Source organism: Stegastes partitus, unplaced genomic scaffold (genome assembly GCF_000690725.1).
Source record: "Stegastes partitus isolate 25-593 unplaced genomic scaffold, Stegastes_partitus-1.0.2 Scaffold51, whole genome shotgun sequence".
In the NCBI taxonomy this organism is placed as follows: domain Eukaryota; kingdom Metazoa; phylum Chordata; class Actinopteri; family Pomacentridae; genus Stegastes; species Stegastes partitus.
In genome coordinates this window covers 326,830-345,944 of record NW_007577782.1, presented here as the reverse complement: position 1 = coordinate 345,944, position 19,115 = coordinate 326,830, and the positions used below count along the sequence as shown (strand labels likewise).

The 19,115-nt window shown below is 42.5% G+C and overlaps 1 protein-coding gene across 1 annotated transcript; it reads right to left on the bottom strand.

The window, feature by feature from the left end:
* Positions 1-8,046: 8,046 nt before the first annotated feature.
* Positions 8,047-18,905, bottom strand: LOC103376574 (nuclear receptor subfamily 1 group D member 1-like). Its single transcript, XM_008306987.1, has 8 exons — positions 18,782-18,905; positions 12,830-13,141; positions 12,636-12,724; positions 12,382-12,526; positions 10,256-10,812; positions 9,965-10,150; positions 9,641-9,851; positions 8,047-9,347 (listed from the first exon to the last, which is right to left on the bottom strand). The coding sequence occupies exons 1-8, from the start codon at positions 18,798-18,800 to the stop codon at positions 9,151-9,153; spliced, it is 1,716 nt and encodes a 571-aa protein (XP_008305209.1). The 5' UTR covers positions 18,801-18,905; the 3' UTR covers positions 8,047-9,150.
* Positions 18,906-19,115: the final 210 nt, after the last annotated feature.

Here is a 19,115-nt window from a genome sequence, read left to right as displayed (position 1 = left end):
ATCAAACCAGACTGTACCACTGCTGTTGCAAAACAGGGGCGTCATTTATGTCTCTCTTTTCTGGCACAGAGCTTCTTAACAGCGTTCCAGGACAGTTAATCATCCTAGTGCTCATCAGAAAGACTCAAAGGAGTTACATATCTGAATTACATATGCATTGCATAACTATTTTAATCCACTTTTGGGGGGAAAAATGAGGGGCACAGACATGGAGGAAATTTGATAATCAGCATATGCATTTTAAAACTGTACGTTTATTAAAACAAACAAAAAAACAACCCTTACATACATGAATTTCTTGATATCCTCATATGCACATTTACTGACAAAACAGAAATGTATTGTTGCCAACATAATCAGTGTGAGCTTTGTTATATATATCATTCTTCTGTTCTATTTGCTATTTGTATACATGGATCAATCAAACAAAACTTTCATAGACAATTGGGTACAGCTTATGTCTGTGCCATACATTATAGACACAGTCTGCTTAATTTTTAGCAAATGGGTCAGGTAAACATATGACCTCATGTTTTTATGTAAGAGGCTGCTTTAGTAACAGGCACAGCAGACTAATGAGAAAGAAGTTAAGAACATTATGGAGTACACACGTGGAAATTTACAAGCAAGCGCTCACCTTTGATCTATTTTTACTCAGCTGCTCTCTTTGTTAACAAGCAGACAATCAGCTTGGAACAAAACCAACAGTGTAAACATTTTCTTAATGAATATTATTTCTTATGATTTTCTTGAATATGTAATGTTATTTGAATGATTGACAAAAAAATATGATGCTGTATGCAATGTCACAGAGCTACTATACAGCCACTGGGATTGGCTGAAACACATGGTGATGCAATGTCTGTTTCTTAACTGAGAGCATTTACATATTTTACCTGATATGACAACTTTTACTTCACTTCGGTTATAGGAAACTGATGCAAATTAATGCATATTTCATTACAAAATATCCCATTTGCATATTTGCGCCTTAAATTTACAAAAAAAAATGTGATAGCAAAAGGAGCACACACATATTAAGACAGCACTTAAAGCACGTGACTATTCCATCTGGGCCTTCATTAGCTCAGCAAAAGTTCCAGAAAAAATGTCTAACAGAAAGGAAAAGAAGAACAGGTGGAACAATACTGTGGGCAGCTGGAGTGTCTGAGAAACTAAGAGGAGTTTTCTTCAAACGACATCCTTGTGCACCCCAGACCAAGCAACCTTATGAGACAAAACTGGTACTCTCAGGATAAAACACCCAAACACAAGGTCAGCATCACTGTATACACAGTCATATGAAGCAAGGAGTACACAGACCTATATATAGGAGAGACTATGTGCATGGTACAACACAGGAGAGCAAGTGCCTCAGAACAAGACTCAACAGTCCACCTGTATTTAAAGGACAAGTACACTCCTTTGAAGACAGCAATATTTACATTCTATACAGGGAGACTGATGGTTTGAGAGAGGTGTGAAGGAAGCCATCTCTAAACAGAGGCGAGGGTCCTCTTCAACACTTATCAGGTACTCTCTTCCCAGTTTCGTCACCATTAACACCTTGAGTCGTGCCTCACCTGGCAGTTTCACACCTCCACTCACGTGAGCCTAACTGGACATTAGCCATATGATTTGGGGTTGTGAATAAATATTTAAAACACCCCACCATCTATGTTAGAAGTCTCTTGGATGAGAGTTAAAACATCCTCAAGAACCAACCAGAGAAATCCAGTCACTTTCTACCTCCTTTTAGCATTTGGTACAAAATATTAGTTGGGCCAAAGACTGAATTACCACAGGTCATAAGAAACAATAAGAGGTCAAACAAATATGTAGAACAGTTTTAAAAGACAACATGAGCCAAAATTACTTCTGGAATTAAATAAACAGCCATTCTCAAATGTACATTCACCAGCAAGGACAACACCATTAAATTAAACTTGATTGTTTATTGGATAGGCTGCAAAGTGGGCTGCAAGAAGGTCGCCGGTTCGCGTCCCAGTGAGGACACCCGGGATCTTTCTGCGTGGAGTTTGTATGTCCTCCCCGTACAGCATTGGTTCTCTCCGAGTTCTCTGGCTTCCTCCCACAAGGTCCAAAAACATGTTGAGGTTAATTTGTGATTCTAAATTGTTGGTGTATAGATCATGGATGGATGTTTATTGGATGGTAATGAGCATTATATTGGTGATGACTGAGTTGAGCTGATGCAGTGTGAGGAAAAGCTTATTCAGGGATCAGCAGCAGCTCCCTGGCTGGCAGACCCCCAAAAAAGAGTGGTTGTAATGTAGGTCTCAAGGGTTGCAACAGATGAAAAGCTGATGCCCTTGAGGCCTATGGCCTTGTTTAGGTGGAGCGGAACCACTCAGCTGGAAGCTGCAACAGTAAGGAAGGAGTGGCCAATAGAATGGGCTTGGATTCTGGATGCTGTCGGGACTTGCTCTAAGTGGAAGAGGAATCGGGATAAAACTGTGATTTGACCAGTCTCTGTAACAAACTGAGGGCCAGAGGGTGAAGCATTGTATATGGTGTACTATACATTTGTATGGGCTTAGGTGTGAATCTAGTTTCTAGTTTGGTTTGTGGTTTGTAATGGGCTTTGGATTACCTGCTTGATTGATTTGCTGTATTTGAGTGAATAGACCTGGCAGTCGTCAGAGATGGAGGAAGGTCAAATACAGGATGTGGAAGAGGTGATGATGATGATGCAGATTAAACTTGACTTGTTAGTCGACTTTGCAATGGACTGTATGAATTGCAGGATCTGAAGAAGGCCAACAGAAAAAGTGCTGGCTAGAGGTTGTGACGTAGGACGTTGGAATGTGTTTATGAAATGAATGAATGAAATTAAAAATATTTTATTTATCCCAGAAGGGAAATTCAATAAGTAAATAAATTCTTTATGCCTTAGGATAGGAGGACAGATGTCAGTAGAAGATGACCATATGTAATAAATACGCTTTTTAAATAAAATACATTGTTTACTTTACCATTTGTGGCTCTATAAAACGGTAGCGCTAACAATGGGGAGATTTTGAATACTGCTGAAGCCAGTTGGGGAGGTTTTTGAAGGAACTGTGAGAACTCCGGAGGCTACAGCATGGAGACCATCGTTGACCGAGTAACCCCCAAAACCGACATAAGGAGCATGTCTAGGAAGAACTGGCTGCTGCTTGGGATCTTGTTCATAAATGAGGAAAAATGGAGAGTGAGATGTACAGGTGGCTTGGTGCAGCATTAGTAGTAATGTGGGCATTGTGCTGGACCATCGTGATAAGGAGGGAGCTGAGTTTGAAGGTGAAGCTTTCAATTTATTGATCAGTCTACATCCCAACCCTAACCTATGGTCATGAGCTCTAGCTGGTGATGGAAGAACGACATTGCAAGCACAAGCAGCCGAAATGCGTTTCAGTCGTAGGTTGGCCAGGCATGGACTTTGAGATAGGCCTCACGCTATCTTAAAGGCTATGCTCTTGTACGTAAGCAAGCTTGGTGCTAGCTTATAGTTGTACACAATAGGAACTGGCAACCCAGTGCAGATAGCATGAGAGAGAAAAAGGAAGTTTGCAGGGAATGGGTTGGTACCCAATGTTGGAAACGGTTGTAGTGGTGGGGATGGGAACAGATTGGTGTAGGTTGCTGGTGGGTAGGATGAATCACACCTGGCAACCTGGGCGGAGCTAAGGAGAGCTTGTTGACATCATGATGGGGTGCACAGCCATGGGAAGAGGATCATTGTGGTTTATCATGTGTTGAAAGCTTGGAGAGTTTGTCAGGAATTTAAATAATTTGACTTCGTTGTCAGCAAGGTGGCAGCTGAGGACTTTCTCTTAAGCCGTCTGAAGACCCACATCCATGGTTTTTTAAGTGGGCGGAGCTACAGGTAGCTTGATGACGTTGGTCTGCCGGATCGAGGAGTGTTGTGGTCACGTGATCTAAACCCCAGGAGTTTGAAAGAAATTGGAAAAAGTTTGTTGTAAGCGCGGTGACAGATGAAGTCTTTCTATTACTGTTTCGGATTACCTATAGCTGATATTTAATGTGGAAGGACATCGCTGGAGGATCTGTCGGGAGTTTGGGAGCGTGGCGATCTTTTCCAGATGCGGCGGCTTCTCTGGACGCTCGACCTCGTTATGGATCAGGCTGGTCGGCGTGGACGAGATCTGGAGCCGGGCTGAGTGTTCCCTCATGGAGGGCTGATGGATGAGAGGTCTGTGGTGAGTCAGAGTTTTCTAAAAACTTTCAGACGGCTGAGTGTGTTGCTCTGTGCACGACAAGCGAGAACGAACACGTGTAAAGCGCTAAATAGCGTTTATAGATGTACAAGAAGGGGAGTGATTGAGGTGTGGTCCTGGTCCTGGACCTCTGCTCAAGATTTTATCCCCATATAACATATTTTTGGCCACTTGGAGGCAGCAGAAACAAGTGCAGAAACAAACTTCAGTCACAAAACATGTAACTGGTATAACTGCAGCTCTCCTTGTGGCCACTAGATGTCAGCAGGAGACAAGAAAATACTCCTTGTTTGACAGTCAAGATTTCAATCAGGCACCTGCTAAATATATATGTATATATATATACCTTTGTTGTTTGCCTGATTCCCCATGAAAGAGACAGGCCTAGAGGGAAGATATAAGACACTTTAAATACAATACAATCGGTATCTTTTACTTTTGTCATCCATTTTACAGCCTTTTTTAAAAAACACATAATCCACATACAGTCATCCTCAAATTGATTCATATCCTTCCATTTAAGAAAAGGCAAACTTCCCAATAGTAACTCAAATAACTAGAAACTGAAAAAAGCAATAATAAATAAAAATGTGCTGAATTATAATTTAGTGAAATAAGACATTGCTTTTGAATTGTGGGTGAAAAGAATAATAATAGGGGAAAAAAGCTGTCCCGAACAAATTAGAGCACTTTGCTGATGAGCAGTGGGCCAGAATATCTGTCAGCAGGTGTAGAAGTCTGATTGAGAGTTACAGAAAACACTTGATTGCAATGATTGGCTCAAAGGGTTGTTCAACAAAATATTAGTTTACGGGTCCCATCATGCCAGTTTGCTTGTTTTGTTGTTGTTGTTGTTGTTGTTGTTTTTTAAAAAGATTTCTGTTGAACCACAATTCAAAAGCAATGTCATGATTTTCATTACATTTGTAATTTATTATTACTTTTGTCAATTACAGCTTGTTTCAGTGACAGCAGTTTTTTTCCTTCTGTATGAATAAATTTGAGGACGACTGTAGTTTAGTTCCAACCTAAATGTCTCAAATAACACACTTTTCTGTCTTTCTTTCTTACTTTCTTTCTTTTTACATGTTACATGTTTTACATGTGCATACAAGATGAAAACAAAGCCCAACAACTAAGCTTCAAACATGACCACTATTACAAAGATAACGCATAATACACAAGACATTTGTCTGTAACTCTGGCCCTGTGGTATGACACAAATATGTGACGCCTGTTTTATTACTTGTTGTGATTATGCACTTTGTCTGTTGAGTGATGTATGTTCCTTTTGTGACGAATGAATAAATGTGTGTGACTGCTCTGTAAATATGTCACTGTGACCTCTGCCCCTTCCCCAGGACTACAGATGGAAATTAAGTTGACAGCTAGAGTCTGGTACAAGCATCCTTGCTCTTGAGCATAATGTAATTGTACATTGTCCTGTCAATAAACAATAAAACAAATAAATAGTCATGGCTGTTAAATTCATTGTGCAACATTTTTAAATAACAGGTTAGGAAGTTAAATATTGAGGTGGTTCCTGAGAAAGCAGTCTCACCGGGGCTATTTAGTATTTCTAGAGTTCGAGATCATGTTATTATATATATTGTTATGCATTATCTTCATCAAACGATTGAATTCATCATTTTTTGTAGAGTTGTAGATGAGATTTCTGAATTTTTTTGGAGCTTTTTTGTACAGCAGAGGTTTAAAGTCAAAGTTTAAGAAAAGAGGGGGGAAAAAAGAAAGATTAACTTAAGATAAAGTTATATTGCCCGGGGGAAATGATAGTTGTACATTAAATGACAACTTTGTAAAGTGTATTTTCTGACAAGACTTGTGTCCTATCGTTAAAAGTTACAGGTCAGCTACCTAACAAACCTTGTGGTGGGATTGTTTTCTCATCTGGTACTGATGAGGTCTTTGATTGACTAGGTTTTGGCTGTCGATATTGTGGTGGCTATGCTTATAAAATGAGCTGTGATTGTGTTTATAGCCGACTGGCTACTATGACAAACCCTTTTAACATTTAATTAGACATGTTCATAGATATCAACACTTGCTTATTGACTAGATATAATTCCAAGCCAATATATCACTTAACAGCTGCAATGAATAATTGATAAGCCGTCAATAATCATCAAATGAACAGATAATCAATCAAACAGTTAGAGTAATTTTTACACACAGAAAAAGAGTCAACATTTTTGGAATTCTGGACTCCTAATTTTTTTCTGTGTTTTTTTTGTTTGTTTGTTTTTTTTTAACTCATCTACGACAGTAGATTGAATAGCATTTTTGGAAGTTTTGGGGATATAATCAACAGATTAATTGACTATAAGATAAATATTAGTTGCAGACCTGATGTTCGTAATGTAATTCTGACTATAGCATGCTAACTGACAATATATACAGTTCACTTCTCCCTTTTTAACTAGTGGAAATTGGAGATACTGTATCTGTAACTTAACTACAAATATACAGCTTTCGCCACTGACTTCTATAGATTCGACCATGACCATGATGTAACTTTGACCACTTGCAATTTTAATAAATATTATCTGCAGCTCATTTTTCACCAGTCAAAAAGTTAACTATTTACTTTAGCAGTTCTCTTCCCACTGGTGGAAAAGTGGTAGTTACGTTGGTGAAGACAGTGTAAAGCTCCAACACTAAACCACCAGGATGTGAATCTATCAGATATGACAGGTTGGTCTACCTCAGAAAAAAAAAGAATATGAGACTACAACATGTTCCTGCTGTTATTGTTTTGTCCAGTAGGTGTCGTGTGAAGACCTCAACGTGATCCACAGAAATGACTGCAACACTATTTGTGTCACAGCCCTGCTGGGACCAGACTCTCTCTGTAGAGGACTTTGAGTATTTATTATTCTTATATGGCAATGACAGTAAAAAAAAGTTTGGCTGTTAAGGGCAGCTTTTGGCTGATAGCTCATTTCACTTGTGGGCACCAATGAAGACACATGCTGTAGCTTAGAGACAGTTTTACTACCAGACAATCACTTCATGTGGACGTGATTTATTGCTTTGGTCCAACTCCAGCTCATATTCATATGAGTTTCTCAAGATGTTTGGAATAAACATTTAAAAAGAAGAGTCAAGTGCCTCCAGGAGACTATGAATATGAATCTGTGCTACTGTGCTGTGTGCAGGGATGCATGTATTTGTCTGATATTAGTGGTGTTTGAGACATCACACTATCCTGTCTGTGGCAGTTCATTTTAAAACAAACAATGCCAGTGACTAAGCTCATTATGATGTCTCCTGAAGGGCAGATTTGCTGTTTATGGAAATTGTTCCCAAACACTGAGAGTAATATGACTTTCCCAGGCAGTTTCAGTAGACTACAGTGATAGCAGTGGTGAGAGCTTCTCCTTGTGCCGTCTGATGCTCTGACTGTACGCATTCAGAGCATTTTCATGCACTCGTCCTCATTTAACCTACAGCACAATGGTCTCTTTAGTGCTGCATTTGCATATATCGCTCAGTGGAATCCATCTTAGTTTTTGACATCCTTCCCAGTCGGTTTGTCATTTCTGTGCGTCCTTGGCAAAGAGCATTGCTATGTATTTACTGAAATACGGCGGTCTTTGAAATTCCATTTACTTGTTATCACACACTCAAAAATCAAGTGATGTTTCTTGTTAGTAATAAAGCCCCTAATGGCTCTCAAACCTGAACCATGATTGGCTGATTGCTTCTGTTGCTAGGCTACGGCTCCATGGTATGTCTCGGCATCGCATTCGGGAAGAAAATGAAAAAAGATGAGCACAAGGAAAGATGCTATATAACCTTATTTAATAATGGTACTCTGTGGTGTAACCATAAAACATTTACAAAATATTCACAAGCTGATGCTGTCTGTTGACAATACATTTATTTCAATTTTATATCTCCAAATAAAAAGTTTATACTCAGAGCACATGGTTTAAATGCTGCTTTCTCTTTGCAGTCTGTAGAGCAATCTGTTATGTGAGACGTCATACAATATTTCAATACTAATTTCATGTACATATTCAAGAATCTGCAAACTAACAAGGGTACGAACCAAGAATCATGGTTATGTACAAAATTTACAATAAACACAACATTATCCCACCAGACATGGTCTAAAATGACCAATAATTTCTCCCTGATTACCTTATACAAATACAATGCAACTTAGTCTCATTTCTTAAAAATGTTATACATTTTTCAATCACAAATGGGTGATTTTCATAAAGATCTTCCACATGGTGACATGTTGTGAAAATAGCTTATGTCATATAACAGGGCAAACACAAACTGTTCTCCTAACTGTGTGTTGAACATTGCTATTGCTATGTTATCTATTGATTTAAGAGGTTTTTCAATGCATGGAAAGTGCCTTTACACCTGTAGCAAGAATGTGCAGTAAGAAATCATTATTGGTGAATGCTTGTCCGTGTTCTGCTTTCTCCGGGTTGTGTGCTTCCTTCTTGTTCGCTCTGTGAGCTGGGAGAGGAGAACAAAGTCTGGTGAGGAACAACGAGTTCTCTCTTCTTTTTGGTCTTCAGAAGATAAACTTTGTTTCTGACAAACTCCGGGAGGGAAACGTGATGGTGGTTTGACTTGAAAAACTCATGGAAGAACACAGTCTATGTTTTTGTCAGTTTTTTTCGAGCAGTCAATCTGGAAGCAACTGGAGAAGAAATCAGTCAAAGTTCAGGAGCTTCCGCCTCCTGCTGTGCCCACGTTCTTCACTGATATTTTTCCCAGTCTTCTCTCTTACAGCATCAGACTTGGCACAGCTCCCACAACAACTGTCCATCATGCAGAGGCCAGTGTACTGAATGTTGCAAGCCGGGCTCGCACGGGGGACCAAGGAGGTTAACAGACAGCTCATTGAACTGAGAGCTATCTGAACTCAAGGGTCTATGCGGAAAGCTAAAAGCTTGTCAGAGTGCTGGTTGTTCAGGGTGCGCAGGTCCGGCAGACGTAGCAGCAACTTTGGGAAGAGCGTGCTGTCATCCGGGCGGCGACTGGTGATGAGCGAACGCAGGGCTTTTATTAGATTCTCCTGCAGCTGCTCCACTGCTCCCACCTCCACTATACCGGCGCGATCTGGAGAAAAAGAGGAGAAAGAGGGCTTAAGCATGACAAAATTTGTCTGCGTACGATGTGCTTCTCTGTCTGTGTAGATTCTCAATCATCCAGGTCATGGTAGTCCAAGGAGTGAAAAGCAACTGGAGTTTTCTCTTAGGCTCTTGAAGATGTTTCAGCTCTGATCGCTAAAGAAGCCTCTTGGACGAGAGGTAAAAACGTCCTCGAGAACCTAAAAGCAAATATCCAGCTGCTTTTTACTGACGCTCCGAGGACACCATGTGCCTGTTTGCATCTAAGTGTGTCAGTCTTACCGGCAGTAACCAGCACAACAGCCATGAAAAGTGCCATCTCATCTGGCTCCAGACCCAAAGATCCAAGCTTCTCGCTGAAATCGAACATGGCGTCCAGTAAGGAGCCCATGCCGAGAGCTCTCAGTGATGCCAGTGAGTACGTCTGTCCGTTGAGGAAGGTCACCGTTCTCTCCTTGGGGTCAAACAATGAACAGAACCTCACCATAAGAACCTGTGGACAGAATAAGAGAGATCAGTGTCAGAAAAGACTGAAATGAAAAAAAAAAAGGAATGAAAAGAAAACTTGCAAAAACCCAGTAAAAGTTTCTTTGTAAATGGACATACCTGGAAGGTGCCAGATTTGAGCAGCATGACCTGATCATGCTGGCTGAGAGTCTGGAACCCTGGGATGCTCTTTGCAAACTCCACCACTTCTTTAACAGCAGGGGTGAAACACTGGGAAAAAGACTCCCACACCTCCTGACTGGAGCGACTGGCCGGAGCCACGGGACACGAGTTGAGAGGACATGCCTATAGAAGGCAGAGAAAACAGAGAGGAGAGGAGAATTATGGCTTTTATAATGACAATAATTACATTTTTACAGGCTCAATAAGTGGAAAAAAACAACAACTCACCAGCACTTTGGCTCCTCCATTCAGCTTCCAAGGGCAGGAATTTTGGTTCTGGGAATCTTGGGCTTGGAAACTGTTCTGGTTGGCTGCATAGGACTGAGATGACATTTTGCCAGTGACGGGACACTGATTCTGATTGGAGGAGAAGGTGTACTTGGCGTTGTCGACGTTGGTGTTGGTGGAGCTCTCATTGCTGACGGAGTAGTTCGTCTGCACGTGGTAGCTTGTTGCCAGGTTGGCCTGCTCCACCTGAACCGTGTGCTGCGTGTGGCCGGTCGGGTGCGACAGGGCCGCTTCCTGCGCCGAGCCGCTCTGGAAGGAGGAAGCGCTGAGGTTGTTGTTGCCGGCGGCCATCTTGAGCGGTTTCTCGTCACCGCGGTAAGACTGCAATATGGAGCCAGTTCCTTCATTCGTTTGGTTCTGTGGACTGCAGGGGGCATCGGGAGGAGGCGACACCTCCATTTCCATGGAAGCTGATTCATTGAGACTGTTCATGTAGCTCTGCATCTCGTCCAGGAGTCTCTGCTTCTCTCGCTTGGGAATACGCCCGAAACGCACAGCTGAGGAGAACAGCAGCAAGAAGAGAGCATCCTCTGTTAGCATTTACTGACAACAACTATTGGTATCGCTGCCAGATCTTTACTGGCAGCACTTCATTTTAAACATTAAACAGCTGAGACACTCAGGCAGGTAAAATGTTCACTTTCTAACAGTGCAGGGGAACAACCTGTCCCTGTCTAAATATGAATCCCACATCTGACGCTCAGGCTGTAATCTCTATGTGTATTACTAATCCCAAGACCTCTCTTTTGTCTCTGACTGTTTTGTCTCCATCACAGCTGCCGCACTACAGAACGGTCACTAAAGCCTTCATCTCATCCGCCCGCCTCATCCTCCTCTTCAGCCTTTACAATCCTCCCTTCCCCCCCTTTTCAATTCTGCACCTCCACTGACAGTCCTATTTATAGTACGCTGTATGCTACACCACCTCCCCCTTAGTCTTTCTCTCTTTTTCTGCCTTTCAGTTGAGCACTCGCTCTCTCTTTTTCTGTGGAAGTAGGTCACTGGGTCAACAGCGCTGAATATGATGTCATTAGGAAAGACAGGGTGAGCGACTGGAGGAAAGGTCAAAGACAATAGAGGCAGGTGGGACGAGGAGAGCGGGCGAAAGGGTGACAGGTGGGAAAGAAATTGCACGATCAAAATTTCATTTGCTCTCTGGTCTCCTTTTCATTCAAAGTTAAGGATAACGAAAAGGAGCGTAAATGACAGAAGTGGACAGGACGGCTAATCAACTGTTTCGTACTCATTTAATGTATGTGCATAATCACAAAATAAGGACGTGCTTGCTCGATTGCAATTCGATGAATTAGCAGATGATTTTTCACGCCCACATTCTGGCTTTTTTTTTTGGGTCAACTAAAAATGTTTGCTCTGGAAAAAAAAGAAAAGCATGATTTATTATCACCTAGTTTAGCCTTACCCCGGGAGACCGAACTCCTGTGGGTGAAACAATGCAGTGGAGCAGATTAGCTGCGGTAATATTATTTTAATTTAAAGTTGAGCAGTGTAGGTTTTCATGATTAACAGGACAGAATAACATTATGTTTCAAATGATGGTTTGGAAATGCCAGTGTCAGGAAAGGCTGTACATCACCGTGAACACAAGGGGTAATCAACAACTTTGTGCCCCAATTTCCTAAAATAAACCATATTTTTCATAGTTTCTACTTGACTGATGACTACTGGGACTCTTGAGCTGCTCTTGCCATAAATCAGAAGGCAGTGCAAGGAGAGAGGGAGGCAAGAGGGAACAAAAGACAAAAGGAGGAGAGTGGCAAGAAGATGGAGAGAATATTCAGTCTCATGGTGAGGAGAGGGACAATTCTGGACCGGCTTTAGAACAGTTTCAAAAGCGGAATCGTACTTTTATCAAAAGCTATGACATTAAATCATTTTTAATAATAGATTTTGTAAAGCTTTAGCATCTGATTCCCTGTGTAACTCTTCATTATATCAACAAAATACTCTCCTCTTTGCTGCTACACTGACAAAACAAAAAAATAATTCCACTTCTACTGCCTGAGTGTCTAAATATTGTCTTTAAGGACATTAACACTGTCTCTCACCATCTCTGGACATGCCCACGGAGAGACACTTCTTAAAGCGGCAGTGCTGACACCGGTTTCGGTTCATGCGCATGATGAGACAGTTTTCGTTCTTCACGCACATCTTGTAGTGGATGTTCTGCTGAATGCTGCGTCTGAAGAAACCCTGGATAAGGCAGATGAAGAATAAAGCATTAGAAGAGTGTCTTTTGTGTCAGTGCGACTGTACGCATGCTGAACAGGCATGACATAACTCCGTCTTTGTCAGGTCTCACCTTGCAGCCCTCGCAGGCATGTACGCCGTAATGGAACCCAGATGCAATGTCTCCGCACACCTTACACAAAAGCACCATACCTCCGGTCTCTGTGAAACAGGAGTACATCCATTATCAGACACAGACATTACAAATACAAACTGCTGGCTGGTAAACAAAGAGATGAGGAAGCGGGAAAGTGAGCAGGTACATACTGGTGAATGTGCCGGTGAAACCGCACGGCCTTTTGGCCACCGTGGGATGGTTGTAGGTTGCTGATGATACCGTCGAAATTTGGGCGACTGGAGCATTGTTGACTTCAGGAAACTGAAAGACCATTTTTGGAGAAGAGGTTCTTCCCCCTCGCTCCCCCCGCTGCTTCAGGGCTCCAATCTCCTGAAAGGAGACACCCTCCGGGGATGAAGGCTGTGAGTGCGAGGAGGGCGACTGGGTCTGGTATCCACTTGAAGGGCTGCCAGGGCTTGGACTGGCACTACCAGAAGAGCCAGCGTACAAGATCACACCACCTGGAGGAACAGAGAGAGGGGAGACAACTCAGTTCACTGATCTTCATCTGGGTCCGTGTTCACATACGCAATGTAGGTGAGAGAGTAAAGTGTTGAGCAATGCTCTACTTCCATGCAGTGAGCTTACTTGGCAGACTTTTGCAAACACACACAAAACCCTGGCCAAGTTGGGACAACAGAAATTTGATCTGATAAATAATGTAGAAAAAAATGTCACAGCCCGAGCAACAACAGGTCTGACCTGGTTGTCTGTGGGAAGTCTTATCAGGTTCTAACCTGATAGTCAAGAAAGAAATGAATTCAACAAAAAAGGGCTGTGTGATTGCCACCTTAGAAAAAAACAAAAACACCTGTCAGATACGCTGCCGGTGGCTTTCTTTTTCCGATTAGTGATATCTTGGCATCCTCGAAGCTAGCTGGAGATTGATATATGAATAAAGAGAACTAATGACAACAAACTCCCACCCACAGCAAACAGTCATAGTATGTTACCTGATTAAAATAAAACTATCTCAGACTGTCATGATCTGATAAGATTTTTTACAGGAGGTGCATTTCTGAGAAACAATAGTCTACAATGTATCACATCACACACACAAAGGAAATCTTGCAGCATAGTGAACCATATAAAACATGTCATGCTATATCACAGTATGACAGTAAGCCATTATTCTAGAGCCACAAGCCGGCCATAAATAAGCCTTTATTTAGGGATGTCACATCAAGTCGGAAATGCCCTATTACCCCTAAACAAAACGCCCACCCGCCCCCCTTTTGTTTTGCAGACACTGTTCTTCCACGCAAGATGAAAGACTGCCCCTCACGTGCAGGCTGAGCCAGCCAGCTCCCTGCCTGCTCGCTTTCAGAACAGAGTCTTTTCTACTCTCCCTTCTCCTGCCCCCTCCTTTCTTCTCTATCCTCCTCCCCTCCTGCCTCCTCACCCTCCCTCCCTCTCTCCCTCCCTCCCCACTTTGGCTCTGGGCCTGCAGACCCATCTATCCGCCAGCCACCTGACCAGGAGCTCACATGGACTCTTGACACAGTTCCCGCCCGGCTCACAAGGCTCTTTGCGCAGTCCCGTGTAGACAACAGCAGCAGCAGCAGCACCATAACAAGCGTTAGGGCAGATCACGTTTGGAATAGAGAAGCCTTTAATGCTGTGACTACAGACGTAGAGGAAAGCAAGCGGGGCACAGCTACCATAAGTTGATTCCACAGAGTCACTAGAAACCGTGCAGAGGGTTAACAGTCACGTTGTTGCTCGCCACTGTAATGATTTCCTGGGTGAGCATTGTGCATGTTTTTGCGCAATTAGATGTACAAGAATGGGAGGAGGGCAAACCCACTAAACCCAATATATCCACTTGTAAAACTGACAATTAGTTTAATTTATAGTATTATGGGAATAAAAATGACTAATGAAAACCAGATCTTTACTCTTGCAGACATTCACAGCTTCAGCAATTTAGATATTTGTGCTTGTTCTGGTAGCCGTTTGTCCTTTTTCATCATTCACAGTTTGGCCAACTTTTAATTTATTATTAGATCACTGTGTCAGGTATGAGAACACCTTAAGGTCTGCCAAGTGTGACATTTCACAAGTGCAGAAATTATATGCTTCAGTGTTCATTCACAATCTGCGTCACTGGGCTCACATTATGTTGATCGGGACTGCACCTTGTGGGTCCCTATCATACCAGAATTGCCACTGAACAACCAGTTATTCGGGTTTGCAACACAGCTGAAATCAGTTCAAACGAAGGTCCAAGTGCATAGAAGCAGCGTTATCTGAAGTAGTAACAGTAACCTTGAGTTGTCTGCACTGTCTTTCTGAGCACATTTCCTCTCAAGGACCTTGAATCATCTGAGAAAACTCTCTCCCTTGTCTCTTGTGCTTTCTCTCCTTGAGAAAACACGTGCTGCATTTCTGTTTAGCTCTTAGTGCCTCCTTAATTCCACGGCTCACACGTGTCAACGCTGAATGCGAGGTACTCTGGGCTCAGTGGCAGCTCCAGTATCAGCCATGCAGTGACTTTACTGTGCACACAAATGTGCCGTTTCCTGCGTGTGTTGTGTCAGAAAAGATAAAGCTTTATGGACATGTGTATCACCTGCAGGAGACGGGGGGGTCACACCCTGTTTGTCACATGAGCTCCACGCCCACTTTTTTTTTTTTTACATTCACATTCACTTCCCCACCACCGTCTGGTGTAAAAACATCCCATATTCCAGCGCCTCGTAACTATTTCCTGGAATCTGACTTGACTGGGTGACAGAGTGAGCGCTGGGAACATCATCTCAGATGCAGCCAGGCACAGGTTACAACATGTGACCTGTGGATACACACAGAGCCATAAGGACTACAGAATAAACAATGCGCTCCAACGCCCCTCCTTTTGCCAATCCTCTCTGACTTCCCCCTCTCATGCGTTCCCTCCCCCTGGGCATGCACGCATGACAGGCAAACTGTATAGACATCATGCTCATGTCATGTCTAAAGGAGACGCCTCCCCTTAACTTCCAACTAGTCGGTCCTCTTTCATGTGAATATTTACTAATGTGCACGGGTGGTAAGCCTCCATCCACGTGAAACAGCTGGCCTCATGTTTTGTGTCTATTTATGAAGCTGGCTGGGTCTTGAAGGCAGCAGAGGGCAAAAAATCCTCTATGTTACACAAACTTCAGAAGATCTTTTACTGCTATATAAAGAAATGTGTTACTCCAGTTTGAACTTTTGATTGAGGAGTTATAAAGTTGAACTTGCCAGTTTGGCTGCATTTACATAGAAGAGAAAAAAAAAGCAGCTTATACTTGATCCTTCTCGAGAAATACAATCTATCGTACGAATCCAGCTGGGCTTTTAATGTGAATTAGCTGGCCGTGTGATCGTCTGTCAGCCACACAGAGTCTGGTTTCAGGACTGGCATCAGAGCTCAGCATTAGGCTTATTGTTCCTGCTTGTACCAGTGACACCTGTGACGCATTTATCTGCTTTAACGTCTTCATTTTTTTTTACATTTATACAAAAAAATAAATAAAAAAAGGCCTGCTCTTCAGACATTATGCTCATTCAGAGTATGACCTCTATCTTTTGCATCATTAAAGACCATATCAGTCAGGCAGCGGTCATGTGCTTGGATCATAAGGCCGGCTCTCTGAATACTGCATGTTACATTGAGGGGAGTCGTTGACGTCGCAGTCGTTCTTTGGTACACTTTCAAAAATGTCACAGCCACGTTAGAGTCATGCTCATCTTTCCTTTTGGGGACACTGAACTATACTTAGAATAAAGTCATTTAACTATGACCCCAACATTCTTCCTAGTAAATGTTCAGTTTGGGCTTCAACCAGTGAAAGCAGAGCCCAGTAGGGGCACTTACTGATGTATTCATCTTCCAATGGATTACTGTTAATAAGAGGCAAACACTACTGGCCTACTTGACCAGTCAACAGTGGGCAATATTTAAAATGCTATAAAAAACACATGAAGCCATTATGACAATCTAAATGGAGCAGCTGCTCTGTACTTAATGTGCTGAATAATCTTGGTACCTTCTGTCATTTTTAGTAATTCTAAACCATTTAGATATTGTCCTTTTATACCTTTGGCCCTCTTTTTTTATTCGGACTGTACTAGCAGCCTGGAAAATCCTGTTTTCAAAATAAACCTAGGAGTAAATTATAAAATTAATTGTAATTTAGTCCTTTCATAGAAATATTCCATACCATTATACCTACAAAAAACACAGTGTAAATCAGAAAACAGATAAAATGATGATAATGCACAACTTCTTCCATTTTAACTTAACTGACTTATGTTTGTTTTATCCATCATAACCTGTATTAGGAGCATAGTGACATTTTATACCTCCAGTGCTCTATGATTGTATGATAATGGTTTAGTTATGTCAGCCCTTGTGTTAATGTTGGACTACTCCACTGAAATAGAAATGGTAACTGGTTAGCCATGCCACCCAAAAAAAAAAAAAACAGGTTGAATTCAGCCAAATGTAGGTTAATGTGTCCTCTCAGACACCACCCACTGCGTTATGCTGCCTCGCGTAAAATGCCGCTTTTTGCAAACCCTCTAATGAACATTTCCGCGCAGTTACTGTAACCAGAAGGAGAGAAAAAGCTGCTAAACCTCTGTGACCCACTGACCAATCTATCAGCGAATAAAGAGGAATCCCCGTGCGTCCGGGGCGCGAGCATCAGAGTGCGCGCAACAGCGAGGAACGACCGAGAGGGAGGCGCGCTCGGCTCTTGGAATCATGCGCGGCACGTGGATACGGAGGCTGGATACACGTGCTGTCAGGTCTAGGCGGGGAGGCTGCGTATTAAAAATCAGGCGCATGATTCGCAGCATCACGACCGTTTCTACCCAGGGTGCACTGGGCGGGGAGCAGATGAAAAGACACGACAGTCATAATGGCCACCCGCTGTTCAAGGACTTTATAACGTCTGTCTATATTAGAGCTAAGGCTTAATTTTGACCGATGTGTGCCATCGTGCGTAAACCCCCCTAGATCCTGCTTCGCCATTCTATATCTTATCCAGCCATTCGCCGCGCACAATTGATTTTAATTGAATGATCGGCGTCTTTTCTGACTAAAACATGACCCACTCATTCATCATCCGGGCGCACAACATTTACACTGTGATTCAAATCCTGGCAACACTACGTGTTTACTCCGAGCAATGTTCTCCAACTCATTCCAGCAGGGTTATGGATGGAAAAATTGGCACCGGTTACTTGTTTTTTGACCCAGTGGGCGTCAACTGCTCCTTGACACAGCTCACTCACATGTGTTTGGAGAGAGGGAGGATGAAAAAAAAGGCACGCCAAAGCCAAAATTATTTTTAAAAACAGCCAAGTGAAATGAATCACACACACGCTACAACCGACAGACTTTACAACTTCCCGCACATGCGCCAAGATTTTAGGGAACGAGAAGTTCCACATAAGTCAAGCACCTCGGCAAAAAATCTGACAGCGAGTATGTTGAGAATAAAGCCTATAATATGTTAAAGCAGCGGGATTAACCAGTGAGGAGGAAGAAGTAGCCCGGCCAGGGGGGCGTTTAGGGTCGCGCTTCACGTGAGTTTGTTTACATGCAGAGAATCGGAAGTCCGCCGCAAAGATTGACGAGAGGACTTCCCTCTGTGCGCACAGCTCTCTCACTCACAAGCCTCAACTGTCTGCAGCCCAGGAGCACTTGGCAACGCGCCATATGTTGAACGGAATCAGTTAAAAAAGCAAGGAAATGATACATGATTCCTGTTCGACAGCTTTCAACAGCAGCATGCAAACAGTCTCGATGGAATCCTGGGTTTCAGGTGTTCCGCGTAAAATCAGATGCACTAAACTCAGATGTAGAATAAAAACCGAAAGCATCAACTCTACACATACACCAATAAGCAGGTTCGTTGATATTGAAGCAGTAAATACATATGAATTCCTGGGAGAAGAAAAAAAAATCTACAGAAAATGTACAATCCTCCATAATATCTGTTAAAGCGCGGTGCCATCTGTTCCAATTACGCACCAATCGAAATAAGTCCTAATAGCACTGAGATGATCTTTTCATTGGCTTCAAGTAAAAAAAATAAAAAATAAAAGTATTACAGTAAGATACTCACCACCGGGACTATTTTCCATGTTTCCTAGTAGATCGATGCTGTTCTCTTGTTCCGTGCTGTATAATTGAGGGCGTTTAATGCTGGACCGACTGCCGCTGCTCGCCACCGAGGAGTTTCGTTGACACAGGTGAAAGAGTCATGAACTGCCAAGGCATATAGAGTGTATCCCAAAGCTCAGAGCAAAAGGAGTGTGCACAGGGCATTGGAGGGGGGGCGATCTTCTTGAGAAAACCCGGTCAGCCAAGAAAGAAAAAAAAAACGAGATAAGGATAAATATTTGAAGAAAAAAAATCAAGATCTTATTGATCCAGATAAATTTCCCGAAGGTGCAGCA

Coding starts and splice junctions, on each gene's coding strand:
- LOC103376574 (XM_008306987.1), bottom strand. Junction 10,813..12,381: donor CGTGGGCATGTCCAGAGATG/GTGAGAGACAGT, acceptor TGTTCTCCTCAG/CTGTGCGTTTCGGGCGTATT. Junction 9,852..9,964: donor TCAAATCTGGCACCTTCCAG/GTATGTCCATTT, acceptor TTCTGTCCACAG/GTTCTTATGGTGAGGTTCTG.